This window comes from Puntigrus tetrazona, chromosome 2 (genome assembly GCF_018831695.1).
Source record: "Puntigrus tetrazona isolate hp1 chromosome 2, ASM1883169v1, whole genome shotgun sequence".
Taxonomy (NCBI): Eukaryota; Metazoa; Chordata; class Actinopteri; order Cypriniformes; family Cyprinidae; genus Puntigrus; species Puntigrus tetrazona.
In genome coordinates this window covers 11,627,372-11,650,414 of record NC_056700.1, presented here as the reverse complement: position 1 = coordinate 11,650,414, position 23,043 = coordinate 11,627,372, and the positions used below count along the sequence as shown (strand labels likewise).

Below are 23,043 nucleotides of genomic sequence, written 5' to 3'. Positions count from 1 at the left end.
CCCCCCAAAAAAAAATCATGTTGTGTTGACGATTAGCTGAAATAAAATAAGTGCTTATTTAAAATTGTTGTTAAACCCATTTTTTGTTTTTTACTATAATAACCCGTTTAATATGTCCATTACAAGACATAACAAACCCAGAAATATTAAATGTTTTAAAAGGTAATTAAAGTCTTTTATGCCGGCACAAAAAACAGCCGTGACATTTTTCATATTTAATAATCTTTTCAGACCAAGAGTTTAATTCTAAACATAAATCTAAGTGTGAATGTCAAAGACTGATTTCAGGATCAACACAAAGTTTTATGTTTTCCAGTGCTGTGCAAACATGCTACATTTTATCGTGATGGCATTATTGTTATTAGGATTAACGTAATCCATTGTTAAATGAACTATTAAAGGTTTATTCCACCCCAAAAGAAAAACTGTCATTATTGAATGTCGTTCCAAACCCGTAAAAACTTTCTGCGTCCTCTAAACACAATTGAAAGATATTTTGGATGAAAATGTTACAGTTGAAGCACCAATGGCAGATGGGGTATTCAGACGATGTCTTCTGGATTTTTCTGGACCTTCTGGACCACAAGCCTATTGGTTTTCATTCAAAATATCCTAAAATGTGTTCCAAAGTCAAACAAAGCTTTTGCGGCTTTGGTACAACATGGGGGTAAGTGATGAATGACAAAAAAATCATTTTGGGAGTAACTCTTCGATCCAAAACAGGAGCTCTAGCGTGTGACATCATATCCTGTTACCCAGGATCTGAAGCAGGCTAACATTGCATTCTCAGTCTAGTGTGTCCTCATGAATACAATCCACAAATATCACATCTGTCATGCTGGCACCGTTGTGTGTTTTATTGTCCCACAGCCTTTTCCTTGACTTCCTGGAATATAAAAGTCTGCATTTTATAATCTCGATGCAAGCAGCGGGTCAGCTATTGTTTCGGAGACGTGCTGATTTAACAACACTATAAGGTCGAGAAGAAAAAATATTGGAATATGCTGACTGAGAAAAGTTAACTTGATTATAACGTTTTGTTTGCGGAAGCCTTTAGGTTTCACGTCTAATGCAACGGCATTCATGCATTTTTAAATGTTTAACTGCACTATGTAACTATAAAAGGCACACGATCTGTAGCAGCCCCTCTCTGTAACGGCTAAATCAGACACGACATAGCATAAGGCTTTAACTGCACACTAATGAGATGAGGTGCTCCAAACAGCAGATGACTGACCCAGGGGACGTGAGAAGCCCTTAATCTTCAGGGATCTTTCTCCACTGATGGGAAGTCTACAGGATTAACCCTGAACGCCGGGCTCGCTATAATCTTTCTTCATCGCTGTCTGCTAAACAATACTACAGCCCAGCACCGGGAAAAGCTCAAATGCAGTAAAACCTCTCAGTGTGTCCTATAATTCTCCTAAATCTGAATTGCTGACAGACCCAGATTAAGCACAAGTAATAGAGTACAAATCCAGTTTTGGACCTCAACAACAAAAGATATGAAAATACCAAACGTTCAGCGACCAGAAAATATTTTAAACTGTGTTTTTTTTTTTTTCCCACGTACAAACATTAACCGAAACAGTGGCTTCAATTTCCTCTTCTCTGTGCATTTCCACTGTGTCAGCATCTTTTTTATGCACAAAAAGCAGGTGGAGGTTTGACACACTTTACTGTAACCCGAAATCATGCGAGAGTTGCGATGTGTAAAATTAGTTTGGTTGAAATATCTGGCTACTGTGACTGGTTGAAATGTGCTGAGCCCGAGCACCAAAACACACTTCACACTATCACCAGTAAGGCACGTGTCCACTCGTGATGGGGGAGGTGCCGTGCATAACACGTTTATGAATTTGGGGTGGAGCTAGCGAAATTGGTGATATCAATTTCAAATATTTATATACCATTTAATATAATGGTACGCACAAGAACCGGACAGTGACTTCAGTTACCCAATTACTTAAATATAATTACTAGGGATGTCACAAATCTCCATATAATATCAAAACATTTGGTATGGTGTGAATTGGTTTAAATTTCTGTGTTTTATTTCTCTGTGAACTGGCCGTGTCAAAACACGCCAGGCATCTTCCCTTGTAATTACCTGCAATGAGAAGCATTTCTAAACTTGCTGTCCAACAAAAAAGAACATTATAATTGTATCTACTTCACCAGATTAGTCGAGTGATTGAAATGACTTCTTTTTGTGATCCAATGTGGCTTCTCATGAAAAGAAAAGGAGGCTGAAAATATAAAAGCTATGTCAATTAATAATGGCTTACAAATATACTTAATCATTATGAAAATACCCAAGATGGCTTGAAGATAAACCATATATTGTGGCAGATTGTTAACATAATGTATAAATGAAATGAAATCCTAAGATTTATAGCGCTCAATAATTGGCCAATCCATCCTATTTTGGTGAAAAAAAAAAAACCTTCTCAAAATAAATTTTACGTAGACATATAATAATAATAATAATAATAATAATAATAATAATAATAATAATAATAATAATAATAATACACACTTTTTCCAGTGTACAGACGTTTACAGGAGGTTTTTTTGTTGTTGCAAATTTGTTGAAACAAAACAAAAAACCATGGTTAAAAAAACCCAACTATGTTATGTACTGTATTGTTGCATCCCTAATAATTACCATCACTTTATTTTCGGCCAAACATCAATATTATTTTCAGTAAAGATATTGGACTAACTATATCGGAAACAAACAAAGACGCATCAGCTTCTAGTTCATACTCATAAGCCGATTATTTTACAGAAAGCATCATTCATTTCGCCGTGACACCAAAAATCATCCCTGCCACGACTGCAGCTTCTCCGTGACATCAAAGTGCTGCCACTCACATCATTCACAGTCAGTTAATTAACAGAGCAGACAAGAGCAGGGCTTGAATTTTGCCACAGATTTGCGAGTGTAGTGCATAATTCTACTCATTCTGCATGTTTCACGATTACATGCCTGGAAATTACCGCACCAGACAGATGACGTAATGTATCATTTGCATAAGCTTCTAAGTCTTGCAAAAATGCTGTCAAAATGCCTGTCTTGATGAGTATTCACGTGAACACGGTTTATATGAAACATAGTCGGTATACAGGTTATTACGGAATGCAAACCAATTGAAAATCAAAATGCATGAGGTCTTAAAGCATTGGTCTCGAACTAAATTCCTGGTGGACCACAGCTCTGCGCAGTTTAGCTCCAAAGCACACCTGTTTGGAAGTTTCTAGTGATCCTGAAGAGCTTGACTATCAGGATCAGGTGTGTTTGATTAGGGTTGGAGCAGAGCTGCGGCCCCCAGGAATCAAGTTTGAGACCAGTGTCTTAGAGACAGCAGCCTAAATAAAGTTTCTACTGTCTCTCATTACTGTTTATCTATACAGTGAAGACTATCCAGTGTTATCTTACAGCCGAAGAGATTGCTCAGTTATCCAGTCGATTGTCATTTATTTATTTATTCTTATATTATTAAGTACCGTCTACTTGTCATTTTTAGTTCAAAAAAATTGGAGTGCACATGATTGTTGGGTGGGGCGCTTTCTGTGCTTTTCTATACATTTACACACACTACATTTCTACATTATTTTGTCTAAATGAACTAAATTATAACATACAGGATATTTTTAAAAAATCTGTAAAGAAATTTACATTCAACAGCATTATTTATTTATTCGAACAAAATAACAGGTGGACAATTTATCATCATCTGGTGCAAGTGAGAAGGCAAAATGTTTTGTGCCAAAGTCAAATGCATGTGGCAAAGAGACTGCAATATCAGTTTAACAATTAAAACAACAACAACAACAACTAAAAACTCTACTGATGTAAAGTTGTCGAGAAAGATCATGTTGCCAGCTCCCTGCTAATACCCGTGTCTACCGGCTAACAAACATGAAGTACACTTAATGCAACTGAACCTCACTGTTGACTCTTGTGTGAAATCACTTCACTAGGTGTGGTGTGTGTGAATGCAGCTGCAGCTCTGAGGCATGTCATTGTGCTGACTTCCTGCTTTTATTCTTGAGGGTTTGTTCAGCAGAGACACCAAACACACATTAACTGTGAAAGTCCTGAAGACTGAGAAAGACATTTCCTATTTTCTAACACACACACACACACCAGCTGCTGAATGTGTGAGAAACTACAGTAATAACTGATGAGACAGACCCTCTGGGAGCGTCGCTAGAGGCTAGCAATGCTTCTCGCCGGAAGACAATACTCTTGACCATTAAATCCTTTACAAACCACAACCTAAACAACAACAAAAGCACTTTTGTCCGCACAGCAGCGAGTCTGCGCCGGCCACATGCAGCTGAATGGGACAGGCAGGAGTGTTTTTGTGTTGGTGTCACTGCGGCAGCAGTCATGGCCGCCCCGCTAAAGGCGCTCACAAAATGGAGACTGCAGGAGAGGGAGGAGAGACGCAGCATGGAGCCGTCTTGCTCTCGGAGCTGCTGCACTTTAACGGGCTTCAATCACGTTCTTTCACTGAACACAAAGGCCCCGTTCGCCTCTGTTTTGAGGGTATCGTCGGCGAGGAAGATAATCACATATCCGTGCTGTCAGACGTGAAATACGTGAAGGATGTCAGGTGAAATAATTGGTGATCTCACAAATCTGGTACAGAGCCACGGCTGACGGAGGAGCAGTTGCTGGCAATACGCGGGTGCTTTTTCATAGACAATTTTATGATAATTTCACAAACTTTTTACTAGGTCTTTACCATTTTTTTATAATCACTCTTTATGTACAAACGTCAATATTCTACTGTGGGTCTATACTAAGATATACACTAAATAGCCGCCATAAAAACAATTACTGTGTTTTAATCTGAATAGAGAGTAAAATAACCATAGCTTTTCTATATGTAGCAAAACTATTATCAATTTTTACACAAACTATTAGGGATGTAAAGATTTGCATATTTTCATTTTCCAAATCGTAGTGCTGGTCCCTATCCCCTTGTTAGTGGAGACTTGAGCGTGCGTGTCATTATTTAGTCGTTTGGAATGCACTCATCTTCCGCTGGGATGTCGCTCTTTTAATGTCATTTTTTTGTCGTAAGCTTAACCGTTGCAGATAAACAAACATTTGATGTTTTTAAACTAAGCTAATATATAAAAACTAATATGAAGAAAACATTTCTTTTAAAGAAAATTTTATTTTATACAGTGCATCCGTTCCTAAACGAATCTGCCGACGCACATCGTGCTGCGTTCGTTGTCACGGAAACGTCCCATCTGAAGATAACGAGGAAATACATCGCTCCCTTTGACAAGTGCGTTCCAAACAACTAAACGATGAAACGCATGTGTTCTGTTCGCTCAGAAGTCTTCACTAACGAGGGGATAAGGATGATTGCCTTCACAATTTGGAAATTGACCATGAAAACAGGAATCATTACACCCCTACAAATTATGGCTTTTCCCAACATAATCAACTTTTCCTCAGCAAAGTTTTTTAAGGTTAGTGTAATAACTTACCAACACTGGTGAGAATATTCATGACTGACAAAAGCAGAAATCTCCTGTAATGCATCATGTATGTTGGGAACTGTTATTAAAAATAATAAACTTAAGACTGTAAAAAATTCGTTTTGAGGTTATATATATATTTTGAGGTTTATAGTGCTAATAGTTAAGTTAAGAAACATCCATCTACAAATAAAATTGTTTTCACATTTACAAAACCGAATTCAAAAAACAGCTGCATGCTCTGTTATTGTCATATGGCCTTACTAAGTTGCATTTTGAGTTAAATTTGGAAAAGAACTTTTGCCCCAATTTGAAATAAAAATGTCATCTTTAGACAGCAAGAACATGAACCGAAAACTGACTTGTTTGCTATGTCTGCTTAAAACAACTTGTTTTGTAGCCCAATAGACCTTGTATTACTGGATCTGCCCTATGCTGAATTGATTTCGAAAAGTAAATCAAAGTAGATAATACTTCATGGCCTCTTTCCATCATTAATATGACATTCATATCAACAGACTGAACCTTTCAACTCGTTCATTCGTGCCATTCTTCACAGACTTTGGCCTCAGGTCTGAGAAAGACTCTGATTAACTGCCAGCAAACAATCTGCTGCACCACGCCAAGAGAACACATTCAAAATGAACTCTATTTCAGGTAAACTACATTTCTTGCATGATAAAAAGACCATACAGTAAACCTTTTGCCAAGATAAGCACAAAGCAATCTTAGGAAATCTCAAATACTGATGCAAAGTTAAAACCCATTTAGTTTTTTTGCATTATTTACTAGCTATAAACCTAACATTTCTTGCAAATTAAAGGGTATATATCGTTATTAATATAGTCTACTATGTTACGTAAAATAATTACCAAAATTTCAAGGTGATCATAGCAACCAACACACATAAATACACTTATAATAAGAAAAGCATGGTTTATAATGCCAGATTTATTTGATTTCATCTAGATCTATGTGTAGATAACATATTAAAACACAGAGCTGGCTTTTATTTTTAAAGACAAACTGATTTCATTTTTGATGTCTGGCACTAAAGTAAACCCTGCTGACGTCAAGCAGATCGTTCAGAACAGGCTTCCTTGCGATCATAAAAAACCGAAGCGCTAGCACGCACAAGCCTTCTCACTGGTTTTTAGGAAGGAAGATGTCATTATGATTGTGTTGTGAGGAGTAATGGTGAACAGATGGAGATGCGGACACATGGGTTTTGGCTGCTAAAAGACTTGGTGAGCCACAGTTAAACACCTCTAAATCAGAGACCAGCGACTGAACGAAACAACATCTTTCAGTTTCGCATAGTAGGATTATAATCAATTAATCCATTAAGAAAAGAAGATGCAAAGTAGGACGAATTGTGTTAGTAGTCTCCGTTCGGTCAGGTATATATATATATATATATATATATATATATATATATATATATATATATATATTTTCACACACTGAACCAGAGTCAGTTTCCTTCAGATGGTTTTTTTAATGCCCACACTTTTAACCACAGGATGTGCCATGTTGGGTAACCCTGCACAAAAATGGTTACATCATTTGCGCTTCACAGAAAAAGTCAGCTAGCGGTTTTCCTCACCACTGCTAGTCTATACAGCTGTAAGATTTTAACAAGTCCAGTGAATACAGCATGAAATTTATATGATTTAATGTAAAAAAAAAAAATAACTTAATATAACACAAATGAATTTACATGTATGTAACTGATAACAATATGTCCAGGGCTGTCTGGTTCACAAATCTAATAATATAATTATGCCTACAAGATACTGTTTTGATGATCAAAAGACAGCAATCACCAGACAGTGAGGTTTCAAAAATCAATGTAAACAGACAGACGGATGGATGGATGAGTGTTTATTTTCTAAAAGTTCCTGTAGTTGAAGAAACGCCCATTCACAGAGGAAATTGGTTATTTGTTCAAAACCAATAAAAACTTTGGAAGCAGCATGCTATATTATTCCCAAATGTCCTCACGAATTAGCATTTTTAATTAAATGTGTATTTTCACGTCTCGAACCAAATCAACACTTTCAGAATAACACAAGTTTCACACAACTTCTGCTTCAAAAACAAATCTGCTACAAGATGATTTTAATCACTGTAGTACAATAACAAAGCAAGAGATGAAAAAATAAAACAAGCTAAATATTACTAGAAAATAATCCTCCATTGGTTTTGATTTCATTAATTTCCATGATTTTGCTGTTCATATTTAAAACAATAATTTTTACTACTTTTAAGATTTTATGTGGCTTTTAATATGTTATTAATTTCCATAATTGCTCATTCATTCAAAGGATTTTTTGTTTAATAATTTCTGTTATCAATAAAAAACACTGCACTGCACTGCAAAGGCCAAAATTTTATTTAGTACCAAAATCCTAGAATTGCTATGTATAATAAAACGGAGGATACATGTTGAACGGGAGATTTAGGGGTGCTCCTATGTTTCTGAGATGAATCTGAACTTTAAAGAGAATGACTAATTTACCGAAGAGCCTATAAAATGGTTACGAATTAAGTTACCCTAATAGTTTAACCTAAGCTGACTCGCTGAAATACCTGTCTGAGTCAGAGAAATAAAAGTAATGACACAAGTCAAATGTGGGATGACTGTGAAGTTTCAATGCTAGTGTGATCTTCCTTCAGTCTGAGAAAGTGCAGATGAAAACAAAGGTGAAAACTCAAACCCCTTCCCCACCCCCCACTCTCTCTCTCACACACACGCACACACACACACACACACACACACAGTGAAGTCTCTCACATATTCCTCGATTATAGCAACAGTATTACACCTGTCTGGTTGCTTCTTCTCTCCTCACCATCTTTTACACTGGGGTTAATCATGTAATCATGACTAAAGCAAACCAGACTAAATGTTAAGCCTGTTGTTGACATGTCTGAAATTATTTCGTGTCTTTAACTGCTTAAATAACGGGTCCTTCATTATGTCGTAAGAAGAAGAAGAAGAAGAAGAAGAAGAAGAAGAAAAGAAAAGAAAAGAAAACACCTGAGGACCAAACCAGCATCTACTCAAGCCCGCGGCAATCAGTGTTTGCCATAAACTGATCATTATATAATGCAGCTCAATAGCTATCTGCGACGAGCCCGATGCAGGTCTGCAGACGCATATGAGCTCAATTGCACTTCTGCCTTATAAAATTGAGCCCCCTTCTTTACGACCGAGCCGTGTGTGCTCGCGGAGCCGCAGACGAGCCGCTGAAGCCCGGCTGCGGGAGTGTGGATCTGGCCTGAGGAGATGCAGTCAGTGTGAGAGCGGAGGAGAAGCCGCCCATCCCCCACCAGCCCCGCTGTCCTCCATCTTTAATCTCCAGACCCGCTACCCTTCACACACCACCAACAGCACAAAAACGCGTACGACTCACCTGGGATGCTCATGGTCGCAAAGGTCGGCGTTCCCGCTATTCGGAATTCGATATTTTTTTTGCTAAATATGGATTTATTAATTGAAAATTGGACCGGGAGAAGGAACCGCGCCTTTCAGAAGAGCAGCAATCCTAAACCGCCATCTGGTGGCATTTTCCACAATCGAATGGCGCGTGTTGACACCGGAGCCCGGGCGCCCTCTGGCGGACACAGCCGAGAACAGCCGAAGACCGGCGGGCGGTGGCGGGGGGAGGAGGAGAGACCCCTCACAGCCACGACGGGCTCGTACGCTGTTTAGGCGCTAAAATAACACGATCTTGGCGCGTTTCTTCTTCGGAAGGACTCGGGCTTGTAATCGTTTAAACTGTACAATGATAACACATAATCGGCCAGCATATACGATTTAACGGTATATTTCATTCCTTTGGTGATCGATGTCTCAGGAACTCCTGTAAACACAATCATTTCTATGAATCGTGTTTGAATGTGGGTTAAATATAAGCATAAAATGGATATTATATACAATATTTAATATACAATAAAATTGAATTATTGTACTATGTGTTATAATATGTGTTGTTCTGTGTAACTGGAATAAATTAGTTTTAATTGCATAGCATACTGAACGCTCCATTGATTTTTTTTTTTCCAAGAATGATCATTTTTTACTTCCTTTTTATTTCTCCCTTTTCTGCTTTTGTTAATTGAATCTTGTTGACTGGGTTTTATGCGTGCTTTCTTTTTATGTGAAAACAATATATTAAAGCTCTCAGTCTTTAGTAATTGTCTAATCTGCAATGACCTTTGTGTAATTGCACCAGGGGATTGGAGAGTAATGTATGTGGGTGGTCTTCACAGGGCCTAGAGCTGTTGTCTGGTCCGCACTGGCCTCTCGTTTTGTTACAGGGCTGATGAGTCATTCGAAATTAAGCAGGAAGGTCTGAATCACAATGAAAACAACTCATCAGACCAGATCAGATGCTGTGCAAAACATATAAAAAGCAAGTAAATCTAAAAATATATATATTAAATGTAATTTGCTTCTTCTGGTATTTCTGTGCTATTTGCCTACACAAAATTAAGACATCAAATATAGCATGTAATGTGTGCGAAACAATAAAAACTTTCTGATCATCCAAACCTCTTGTCACATTTTTACTGTAGGCCTACTTTCATGTCAAATCAATTAATTACATCCAAAATAAATGTTTGTGTATACACGTATATATATATATATATATATATATATATATATATATATATATATATATATATATATATATATATATATAATATATTCAAGCCATATAATATATATTACAGTACATGTATACAGTACATATATCATGTAAACACAGACTTTTATTTTGGATTTTATCGCAATTAATCAGTTTTGACAGCACTATTTCATATACTAAAGCTTTAAATTTAACAATTTAATGTGGTTTATTCTAATAATTTTCCAATAGATTGTAGTTGTCATAAAACATGTAAACATCAATAAAATATATACAACATCAATAAAAGTCAAATATTAAAATTAAAATGACTAAATAATATAAAGATGTTTTATTTTTAATGTATTCATTTTATTTCTAGCATTTATGACAGCATAGCAAACTAAAAGTAATCATTTTAAATGTTACAAGTAAATATGGGTATCACAATATTCATCCGCAGTATGAAAATGGCTATGAATTCTTCAAGACCTGCAAAAGATGACATTAAGAATGTGTTAAATGATTGTTTTTGAACTTTAAGTGAGCGTTAGATGATGGAGGTAATTTGCATGTCATTTAAATGTAAAATTATACTGATGATTAAATATACTATACTATACTAAAGATCAAATAATATGCACATCTAATAATGACTGATCAGGTAGGCCTGCTATGATATTGTGCATCCTGACGGAGAGATAGTCCAGCTCCTCCATGCCATGTGACAAGCAGAAAGTGAATGTCTGTGCATCACAGGGTACATCGCTTTTAGCTGGTTTAATGATTTCTCTGAACGAGAGCTCTCCTGGGAAGGTGCTAACATGCTGCTTAAAGAGCGAACGGTTTCTGTCTCCTTCATGCCCCATCTCCCTGCCTCACTCCTGCTCTGGCATTAAAAGGCAATGTATCACCTCGCCTGGCCGCCTGTGAGCATAGCAGTTTCTCTCAGGAGCTGTTAAAGGCTGCAGCAGAGTCACGAGCTCTGTGGGGACAGATCCTAATCTAAGAGATAAATCCCACAACACAGACCTCACACCGCAGTGATACCTGACATCGGGCTGAAGCTGCGATCCACCAGCCCACTCTGTTTGTCGATTTGCTGTTTCACACTATTTACAATGCGGATGATAAGGACTACCTGGAGACAAAACAATAGTGGATATGATATGAGCTGCAGAACGCATCATTTGTGAAACCAGGCCAGCTTATTATTCTCCTCACAGACACGCCAGATCAAAGAGAGCACTTGTTACTCGTCAATACCTGGATGATCTATGCATTTGTATTTCCTGTTTCCTCCCCCAACTGGTTTTATCGTCAGATTAGATCCAGTATTGTTTAGAATCTTTCCCAGCGGTGGCTTTTGCCAGTTTTCTGATGGATTCGGGACACTCTAACCCAATTAGGTGAATCTAGATTTATGAGCAGGACGAAAGAGAATTTACTGGGCCTCTTTCTTCTCCCAAGAGAAGAACAATGGAAATGGAAACGGGTGGAAGGAGTGAGTCATTGATTTGAATGGGCCTGGTGGAGCATATGGCTTCTGTCACTAAACACACCTGGAAGACCATTATATAAAATCTAAAGGTCTCATATTCCGTTGTGTCGAGTGTATTTTAATGCAATTTAAACAATAACGTAACTAATGAACAAGTCATGGACTAAAAGCCGAGATTCATAGTTTGATGTCAAGCCGCATTGATATTTAGAGGTGACTCATTCCCTGGGCTCTGCTGTTGCCTATGTCTGTGTAAAGTTTAAACAGCAATAAAAACTTCACTATCACATCTTTCCACTGAGCACAAACCTTGTAGACAGTCACATGCTCGAAGGAAATATGTACATAGATACCTTTCCGCTTTGAGAGAGTGACAGGAATACTAGATTTATTGAAGCTGCATAAACATAGCCACTATGTTAAAACTGTCTCAATATTAGACTGATCAACTACTGTAGCAGTTAACCAATCATACTTATTTGACAGATTTTTACTTCAACTTAACTATTTGTAAGATTTAACACCGATCTATACCTTTTTGTAATTGAAACAGACCCTTTTCACAGCCTGTGAACACTCATTTAATGCTCCTTGTCAGCATCCCGAAGTTTTTTGTTTTCATTTAAAAAACAGTATGAATATGGAACATTACTTTGTGTTATATGACATACTTAAAATAACTAGCCATTGCATTGAGGGTAAATTTGACATCGTTTTAACTTCAAGCCATGAAAACAATATTGTGGAGTGTTTCTTTTGCTGTACCAGAACAAAGAGAGCAAAAATATACTTGATGTGGGCTCATATTCATCACTATAGAACTTTACCAAGCTATGATGATTTTCACTTTGAGTTAAAAAATTGTGACTATTGTGAAGAAATAAATTAGATGGCAAGCTTTTTTAAGATGAGTCTAAGTAAACGGCAAGTGGTTTCCATTGGGAATAATCAACCAACAGTGACAACACTCTTCAATGATTCTTCAGCGTTCAGTGATAATAGAAATTCTAGTCATAAAAGTTTTCTGGGTTTTTTTTATATGTTTTTTTTATGTTATATTTATTTTATTTAGTTTTTATTTTTATGTGTGTTTATCTACCTGCATATTGTATTTTAAAAAGCAAAAACAAATTGTGAAAGCTAATGGCGTAACTTTTCATTTGATGTCTTATATGCAGTATTTTATTACTGAAACATAAAATAAAGTATAACTATGGAAAATAATAACACTTGTTTGAGCTATTTAAACATTGACACATCTGTTCCCACTAACTGCTTGGCAACAGCTTATAAATTGAACCTCATTTGATTATTAATGTGGTCAGAAGTTAAATAATTATTTATGACTCCACTTGCAGGCCATGTTACTGTTCAAAGTGTTTTAACTTTCTCTCATTGTATGTCATGATTGGCAGCTTATCAAACATTTTACTGCTGTATGTAAATGTAAATTATTCTATCAGGCCAGTTTTAAATCCCAAAATTTCACATCTAATTAATTGTTTCTCAGTCACAATCACATGTCGCAGGAAGTTCAAACAAAGCCATTCCCTGCAGCCTCAGTAAATGTTTGCTCTGATTGCTGCTCTCCTCTTTGTCTCCATAGCAACTTGACATAAGGGATGTAATTACCCTGGCCAAAAGTACTTGAAGACGGCTTATCCCCTGCTTCCGTTCCTCTGGGACACAATCGGTGGGAGGGAGAAACAGTAGGTGGAAAAGAATATAAAATTTAGTGATGAGCCATTCAAATCATATTCTTATCCTGTATGACATAAGTCACGCATGCCATAAGTGAGTCACACTATCCATACATATACTCAAAACACAGCGCATGTCTATTTAAAGGAACACTCCACTTTTTTGGGAACTAGGTTTGTTCTCCAATTCCCCCAGAGTTAATAAGTTGAGTTTTACAGAGTCTGGTGATAACGCTTTTAGCGTAGCTTAGCATAGTTCATTAAATCCAGTTCGATCAGTAGCATCACGTTCCAAAAATGACCAAAGAGTTTCATATTTTTCCTATTTAAAACTTGACTCTTTTGTAGTAAAATTGTGTACTAAGATCGGCTGAAAATGAAAAATTGCTATTTTCTATATTATGATCAGGAACTGATATTCTGGAGTGATAATCAAGGAAGTTTGTTGCCATACCATTGACTCAGCAGGTGCAGTGATATCACGCATCCTAAGCAGCCTTTTTGATATTTTGGCTGGAAACAAGACAAAAATATTAGCTTGAAAAACATTCACTGTCCATAAATTCACATTTGTGATTACAGTGCAATTTTGCAGGGCCATCATCACTAAGAGAACAAGCTGTCACTTGCAAAAACAACACAGCATGACGTTGTCAACACAGTGTCACCCCCTTAGCCTTAATCACACAATGTCCAGCAAACGTCTTTGAAGCAAGGACAGCTAACAGCGATCATGTCCAGCAGCTAAGCTCTATTTTTACAGCACAGTAACCTTGCTGTGAGCTCTCACAGCAGCTCTTTCGCTCCACCTCATTGGTGTCTGCGTTCTATTGCAACAATAAAAAATGTATGAATTTAAGAACACTCCACATACAGTCATATTCATGATTGCACAATCACTGGCAAACCGAGCCCACAAGCTCCATCCCTCATCTGTTGTTCTTTTATAAGCATGTTGTCAGGTAGTACTTCCCGTTAATTGCTTGGGACTTGACACTTGGGATTGCTTGAGACTTTTCTCAAGAGGTAGGTGAAAAATAGCGTCCTCAGAGAAAGATATTAGAAGCATACTGGGGTCAGAAGTGCGACCGTTTACGGGGAGCCTAGAGCTTTTGGGGGGCCTGCAATGTTTCCACTTGAGGGTCCCCAGAAATCTTACCGGGGGGGTGGACCAGTAAAATGTACTGTGCAGGTGGCCAATAACAGACACCAATAAGAGAGACACCAGTCCACACCAGCACAAGATAACAATCTGTTTATTATAAGCATCTGCTGTAGTTATAAAGTCTGCTATAAATGCAATCTTTCTGATTGGCTTTATCATTCATCAGCTGGTAAAAGTACAATATATATAATTAATATTAGGTAAGTAATTTATATTAGGTGTACTTAAATACTTATTAATAAAAAATTAACTGTTACCTATTGTGTTTAATTTTAATTGTAACATGTTCAACAAATCAATCAATATCTTTTATTTATAAAGCGCTTTTAACAATACAGATTGTGTCAGAGCACTGGACAGGATATCAAATATCTGTATACTCCCCAGACTGACCCTTTGATCTCAAACTATTACATTTTCCTGAGTCATAATTTTTATACAGTTTGTTAAAGTTAAATTCAATTTATTAACATTTTAAATAGTTAAATTTGATTTCCAGAAATGTAATGTTTACTTCATCTGTGTCTGTACTCTAACAGCAAGCCAGCTGTCGCCTCGAGAGCCTCAGGGTAATTCATGTGCATGCATCTAACTGCAGCCTACAGCAAAATCACATGCAAACTTTTGCCACACATCTAGCAGTTAAGGTCAACCTTAATCAGGTTATTTAGGCTGCGAGGGCTACACATGCAGCTTGTTAAGTGGGTTGCAATGTGTTCTTATTTAAATAGCTTGCTGTATGCTCAACAATGTAATATATTTATTTTTCTGAATGATTGCTATTTACAACGTTTCGATCACCAATCACCAAAATGTCCTGAACAAAGCTATTATTGTTTTGCATGCTGCAGTTCATTGTCTTCTTCAGTTTTTCTTCACTCTTGTAGCTTTGGGGAAAACGTCTGCACCTGACATGAAAACCAACTCCGCGGTTAGATGAGGATATGGGCTTTATTTAAATGCCTTGCTGACACACTACAGAAGAGCTTTAGTAGAGTAGACGGGAGATGATGGAATATGTCGGTATCTGAATTATGTACAATGAATATCATTAAGCGTCATTTATATGTTCAAGAATATATTACTGAAAGCATATAACACGACAAATGCTTATAATTAAACGTTCAACTGTGTGCCAACTGTGTTTCAGCGTGTTCATTTAACAAGACGGCCGTATCCTGCCTGCAGCTCCTGGAATTATAATGACACCTGCTGTCTTTGTGCACGGTGAATAAACCTTCGTTTTCTTTTGTTAGCATGCCGAGCTGTGTTTCTGAAGAATATGCGCTGGGAATATAAAGAGTATATTTGTATTTTTATCTGTTATGTCATTTTTTGAATTTGTCTGTGTGATAAAACTGTTACTGATCGATTGACTGTTTGGCTTTAGTCGTGTAAGTTTATTTTTAAGTTTATTTACCTTAATATATTTTAATAGCTCATGTTATTTAGCATATAAAAGTTGCATTGAATCGAGGCAGAAGAAGGAAAAAAATATCTATTTTGTTTTAGTCAAATGGGAGTTTATTGATTCTGCTGCATCACTTTCCTTTCCTGTTTAAGACTGCCAATATTTTCTTGTACACACTTGAGTGGAGTGAGCAAATGTATTTAATGCTTTCAAAATAACAGGGAAAAGATGCGGTCTATTCATTATGAGCAGCTCATATGAAGAGAGTGAGGCTATCGGTTACAGAGTGCCTGTTTGCCCAGTGCAAACATGATCTGGTTTAACCAGGTTTAGACCTGTGGTGCAAAACCCCTGGATTACAGTTTGTTAAATTGTGAGTCCATTTTTTACACAAACAATGTTCTGTGCAAGGGTCATTCTGGACTTCATGTCACATAGGGCAGACCAAATCTGTCTCTAAAGTCTAATGTCAGATTTATTTATTTTTTATATTTATATGTTTTATCTGTTTCTAAATGTTTTTGCTTATCAATACCATTTGACTGTTGTTTTGCCTTTGCTGTTAGTCATTACTCGATTTTTGGGGAGTTTGTCTATTTTGGCCCAGTGCTGGATTGCCAAAATTACCCATATTGGTTTGTTTTTAACTCAGCATATATGTATTTCTGTTATTATTTTTATAATATTTTTCTCTGCTGCCTCGTCCAGTGCCTTTGCCTCGCAGAGCCGTTGTCACTTTGAGGCGTTGTTGTAATATCACTGTCCTTATATCCCTGTTGAACCAAAAAAAATGTAAACACGTGTGTTATCAAAAATTAAAATATAGCTTTTTTATTAACAAAGTGAAACATTAAATTTAAAGCTAAATAATATGTATGAGCGATACATAATGTGTATGAGTGTTTTCATTTAATGATAATTTAATGTGTCTTCAAAGAGCATTAAACTGTGCTAAAAAATAGCATTGACACTTTTGTTCTGTGTCTGTGAAATGACTTTCATCCATCATTCTCCATTCTTCAGATATCTCACATAAAACCGGTGTTCCTTATGCATTTTTATTTCATTAGAGGTAAAAGTCATCCCTAAGGCAGAACTGTCCCGGTTCACCCCCAATGTCTGTGAAATCAATGGAACCGAATGAGTAGTGCGCGTGTGATGTAGCTTCCTGTCTGACTCATGAAAACCTCATTAACCAGGTGTGACAGCAGAAGGAGGGCTGGAATGATCAAGTCTCGATGAGTGTGGTGTTGATAGCATGTAGAAAACCGCCCATGTGTTGTTTATTCAGGGAGCTTCATAGTGCAGCCTATTTGAAACCTGAAAAATAAACATTTTAAGATAAATCGCTGGTCCTCTGGGCTGAACCGCATGTTCCGGTGAACTCTCTGCAGTTACTATGGAAACAGGGCATTGCTATTTTCACACACCCTTGGTTATTATAAATATTAAAGGCTATCTGTGAGTAATTACAAATAGAGGAGCACAACAAACTCACTCACTTAAGACATGATGGACGAGATCAAATGTAAAAAATGTTAAAGCTTCATTACCATTGAAAAGACAAACAAAATCCATCCAGCAAGACAATAGGTCTTAGGTTCCTGGTGGAAAAAATATGCTAAACCTTTTTGTTTTAAAATATTGGGTTACACAGCTGCGTCAGGCAATCAGTTGGCTTGTGGAAGGTCAAAGCATGCTGCGATCTCCCCTCATTATAGTAGCAGAAGTCACAGGGGTCATAACGTGTCATGAAATATGAATGATGCAGTTCTTGCTCCTGATCACATTTAAAGCGTCTTTAATATTTGAAGAGTCAAGCATGGTTCTCATTTTGTAGACAGAACAAGTGCTCTTAAAAAGATTCTGCGCCTTAATGTTGTTTCACGAAACACGACATTCTTCTTAATTCAGTGCAAAAAGAAAATGAGAATGAGAATAAAGGTGCTTCACAACGCACTCTCAGAAACAAAGGTGCAAAAGCTGTCACTAGGGCGGTACCTTATCAAAAGGTACACTTTTATACCTATTAGGTTCAAATATCTACACTTTAAGTACTAATATGTACCTTTTAGGTGCCAAAATGGACCCTTCAGGTACAAACGAAATGATACCCCTTTGTACCTGTATTTCTAAGAGCGTTGTCATTGAAGATTTCAAAAAGAAGAAGGAAGTTTGCTCCAATTAAAAAAAGTAATAAACATATACGGCATCTTTTCGTCTGAACGCTTCTTTGTGGAACCAAAAATGGTTCATCTATGGCATCACCGTGAACAACCTTTTAATGCACCTTTATTTGTAAGAGTTTATATAGTAATATTGTTTCACGCCAGTTAATTATTTTTGATAAACACCATGTAGCTGTATAGCCACATGTATTATTTAGTAATTAATAATGCACTTGTAACAACTCTTCTAAAAAAGGCCAGTGCTTGTTGCGTTTTTAACAAATCCACTAATGCATTTGGCTCATGGCTTGTTTAACATGGTTGAATATACCCAGGCTAAAAATCTTACTAAAAAAATATCGTTTTCGTCCTTATTGATTTGGGCGAGCCTGTCACGCCTATGTATGGAACTCGAATCAAATATCTCTATTTATTCATTTCTGCTCCTATAAATGGCATTCATCCACAGTAAGGAAGAGTGATGGAGTGATTCAAGTATTGTTAGGTGAAGTTGTACTGCGTCAATGACACGCTCCTCCTGAACGATGACGCACGCTTAGAGCAAATGCTCCTCATCTTAGTCCATGCATGCAGCTCGACTGAGATTCACAACCCAGAAACAACGTCCCTTCAGCATCCTGCGAGCCGACCGGAGGCGGAGGCGCACTGCTATTATTTATTTAGACAAATCTATAAGCGTTCCCGCGAAGAAACCAGTAAGGCATGGGAAGAATAAACGCATTGCCTCACAATGATCGCTGATTGATTCGCGGATCTTCAGTGGAAAGGAGCGTCTGAGAGGACAGGTGAGGTTTCATCGTTGTTCTTGGTCATTGCGCAGGTGGTCTTCCGAGTTACATTCTGACGAATGGCCGTGTTGTTTCACATGTAGCCTATATAGGTAGCCTATTAAAGCAAAAGGATCATGCATGTAAGGCATGAATAACAGGAGGGGCGTGCGTGCATTCGGTGCTGTAGTACTAGACGCAGCGTGCCTCCTTCATTCATAAAATCAGCATCGGGGAAATCGGTTCATCTCTGATAAATGTCACTCATATGTGACAGCTTCATCCTCTGCTTTCTGCGTCATGTGACATCATCGAAGCAGGCGTCATTGTTGACCATGTTCTCAAAATAGCTGGTAGGAGACGGCGGGGCTAGTTGTCACACTTTTTTACTCTCAGTGTAGCCTTTATGTTATTTTTGAGAGCTCTTGTAGGTAGAGATCTTAATTAACTGACACACAAAAAAAGCTTGGTTTTTGCTCAGGAGAAGAAAGGGAATGTAAAAAGCAGTCTAAAACTATTTACAAAACTTGCTTTTGTACAGATTGACATAAACACTTCCAAAAATTGGAGCTAAGTTTTTTGTGTGTGTGTGTGTGTGTGTGTGTGTGTGTGTGTGTGTGTGTGTGTGTTTTAATGCTTTTATTCAAAAACCTGATTCAATTCAGCTTTGGCATCAAATAAATAAATTACATTTGAAAAAAAAAAAATATTCCAGTCATTTTAAATTGTAATAATCTTTCACCATATGACATTGCTTTCCTGCATGTAAAATTAAAAAGCATATATGATTCAATTTCAGTTTTTTGAAAGAAAGAGTTTGCCTTAGGTTTCATGCTGTGGTGAACTCGGTGTGAGTAATAGTCATCGATCCAGATCCAAAAATACTTCCAGAACATCAGGACGTTTATATGTCATAGCTTTGCTTGAGAAGTCTCTCCCTGTGAAATTTTCGCTCAATTTAAAAGCATTGTTTGAGCTGTACATCTTGTTTTGTAAGTATTTCATTTGTGAACAATTCTTTCTCTTTACATTCAGAAGCTACTCAACAGCTGGTATTGTAAGAAAATGGAGGATTCACCATCAAAGCATCTTCTTGGCTCCAAGAAGAGAGTCAAAATCCACCCGAATACAGTGACAGTCAAATACGCCACTCACTTTCCCCAGCCTGGAGATGAGGGCTACGATGACGCCCCATCTTTCGAAGACTTTGGCTCATTTGTCGAAGAGACCTCAGACAGGAAGCACCTCACTGACAGCAAGTCAGGCAGGACTTTTTTCGGCGCGCTTGACAGTCGATCCAAATCGCCTGGCGACCAAAAGGAAAAAGGGGTCGGAGGTCAGCTGCAGAGCTTCGGGGAGGCCTCGGTGTTCGCCTCACGCATGACCTGGGCTGCTCTGTTTGGGGCGGCTCTGGCCCACGGCTGCGTGGCTCTCATCACACGCCTGGCTGCCGACCGCTCGAGGGTGCCGTCGCTGGAGTTGCTCTTCATCCGCTCCGTCATCCAGGTGTTGTCCATTGGGGTTGTGTTATATTACCAGGAGCCTCCTTTCGGGCCACAAGGCTACAGATTGCGTCTTTTCTTTTATGGTGTGTGCAATGTCATCTCAATCACGTGTGCGTACACCTCCTTTGCCATCGTCCCGCCCAGCAATGGAACCATCATGTGGAGAGCCACCACGACGGTCTTCAGCGCCGTACTTGCGTTTTTACTCATCGATGAGCGACTGGGCATGACAGACGTGGTGACGGTTGTCAGTAGCGTCTTTGGTCTCTGCTTGGTCATGATTCCCAACATCGTAGGCGAGCACCGATCACTTGGCTTCTGGAAGGAGGCCTTTGGCTACACCATGACGGTGATGGCAGGTTTAATGGCGGCCCTGTCCATGATCATATACCGTGCCATCAAAGAGAGGGTGAGCATGTGGACTGCGCTCTTCACCTTTGGCTGGACCGGAACGGTGTGGGGAGTGTCCACTATGTTCATCCTGCAGGAGCCCATCATTCCTCTGGATGGAGAGACGTGGGGGTATCTAATCGGCATCTGCGTCTGCTCCACCGTGGCGTTCCTGGGGGTCTATTACGCCCTCAACAAGTTCCATCCCGCACTGGTCAGCACCGTTCAGCATATGGAGATTGTTGTGGCTATGCTTCTGCAGTTGATTGTGCTCCACATGGTGCCCTCGGTGTATGACATCATCGGGAGTCTCATCATCATCATCAGCGTTGTCGTGCTGACGGCTGTAAAGCTTTATTGGGTGGGCAAGAGCAAAAGACAGGAATATGAAGAGATCCTCGACTCGCCGATAAAGTGATCAAACTTATCGTTTTAGAATTTCCTTTGTCAAATTAGATTTTTCAAACCTTGAAATATGGATACCCACACTCTTAAAAACAAAGTGTCATTGGCATCTGTGATTCCATGAAGAACCTTTATCATCCATGGAACCTTTTAATCGCACAAAAGGTTCTTTAGATATTGAAAATGTTCTTCAAATCGAGAAAAAGAGGTTCTTTGGGAAACCAAAAAATATTCTTCTATGGCAAAAAAATCAATTTAGAACCTTTATTTTTAAGAGTGCACCGAGGATTTTGTGAATGTTTGAGGAAAAGATCTATGTAAAGTTTATTCATTAATGAAGTGCCATTGTGAAGTTGTCTTTGACTGTTGTATTATGTGAAGCTCAAAGAGGTTACTGATTCTTATCGCACATTATGAAATAATTATCCATGTTTATCCGTGTCATATCTAGTTTTATTATGTAGTACATCCAAATAAATGTCCTTGTATAGGAGCTGCAACGACAACATCGGATATTTCCATAAATTTGCACAAATTGACATTGTTTAGAGTGCCCTCTGTTGGTATTTAGTGACTGCATGACCCCGAAAAGTGAAGCAAAAATTTTAGGCACAGCTTGATTAGACTGAGTGAATCAAGTGATTCAGGGTGATTCAGTCTAGTGTCTGACAGAGCTTTTCTGTTGGCATGCGATTTCACAATTTTCAGTTTATTGAGAAATACTGAGGGCTGTTGGTGTCATGTACTCACTCCAGAGATTCACATGGAAATGAAAAACGTTAACCATTGTACTGAAATAATTTATTTTGGCAAGGTTTTCTCATATTAAGGTTGCATAGTCTGTGCAGAAGATTCAGATTATTTGACAAAGAATGTAACATTGCAAAGGCATCGTTTCTGGGTAAAGACAGGGTTGTTCATATAATATTAGTCACAATTTTTTTTTTTTTTTCAGAAACAGGAATGAAGTAACTTCACTTAACATGTTAGAATGTCTCTGTGGTGTCTTTAAAAAACAACAAATGTACTGTTTCAAACTGAAATATTTTCAAAGATTTGATTTCTCTTTAATAAAAGCATGTATTAATTTCACGGTGCATTTTTATGAGAATATTAAGATTTTTTGGGTAAGCTAAAAAAAAACCTATTACAATAGTTTGTCCTTGTTTTGAAAGTTCTGTAGGAATTTTCCACAGAGTCCACAAGGTGGTAGGAATGAACCAAATAGTTATGTTAAAATGAATGAAGCGAATAATGTTAAGTTACTAATGATTCAATAATCTCTCTCTCTCTCTCTCTCTCTCTCTCTCTCTCTCTCTCTCTATATCTATATATATATATATATATATATATATATATATATATATATATATATATATATATATATATATATATATATACACTAGTGGCAGTTCAAAGTACATAAAAAAAACCCTGTAAATGTAATTTTGAACTGTAGGACATCATCTCAGCTTGAGGCCATATTGCTATAACAAACACACTCAAAACACATTTATGTCAGCATATGGAAATTTCTAAGCTTAGATATATGGGCTTTCTGATATCATCAGCCTGAATTCACCGTATGACATCATGTGCAAGCATTTATTGCCTCCCTTGAGAAATAAACAAGTCTGGATCAAGGACCTATGACAATCAGTGTTGTCACCGCTGCTTCAAAGAATGTCAGCCTGCTGGCTCACTGAAATCAGAGTTTAGCTTTCTGACTGTAGGGAAGTGATGGCTCTGAGGCCTCATAAGTTGCAGATGTGGTCTCTTTTTTTCCTCATGGACTTCTTCTCACAATATCACTCACAGATGGACTTTTAGTTCTTAAGAGTTTGTTCACCGAGTTCCATGATTCA

At 37.7% G+C, this 23,043-nt stretch overlaps 2 protein-coding genes across 2 annotated transcripts in view; one reads left to right on the top strand and one right to left on the bottom strand.

Annotated features, from left to right (window-relative positions):
• Positions 1-10,056, bottom strand: part of stag1a (stromal antigen 1a) — a 39,564-nt gene extending 29,508 nt beyond the window's left edge. The window contains exon 1 of the mRNA XM_043262822.1: positions 8,928-10,056. The gene's annotated coding sequence lies outside the window, so the exon portion shown is untranslated. The remainder of the gene's footprint in view (positions 1-8,927) is intronic.
• Positions 10,057-18,614: 8,558 nt separating this feature from the next.
• Positions 18,615-22,270, top strand: slc35g2a (solute carrier family 35 member G2a). Its single transcript, XM_043255143.1, has 2 exons — positions 18,615-18,896; positions 19,914-22,270. The coding sequence occupies exon 2, from the start codon at positions 19,944-19,946 to the stop codon at positions 21,189-21,191; it is 1,248 nt and encodes a 415-aa protein (XP_043111078.1). The 5' UTR covers positions 18,615-18,896; positions 19,914-19,943; the 3' UTR covers positions 21,192-22,270.
• The last annotated feature ends 773 nt before the right edge of the window (positions 22,271-23,043 follow it).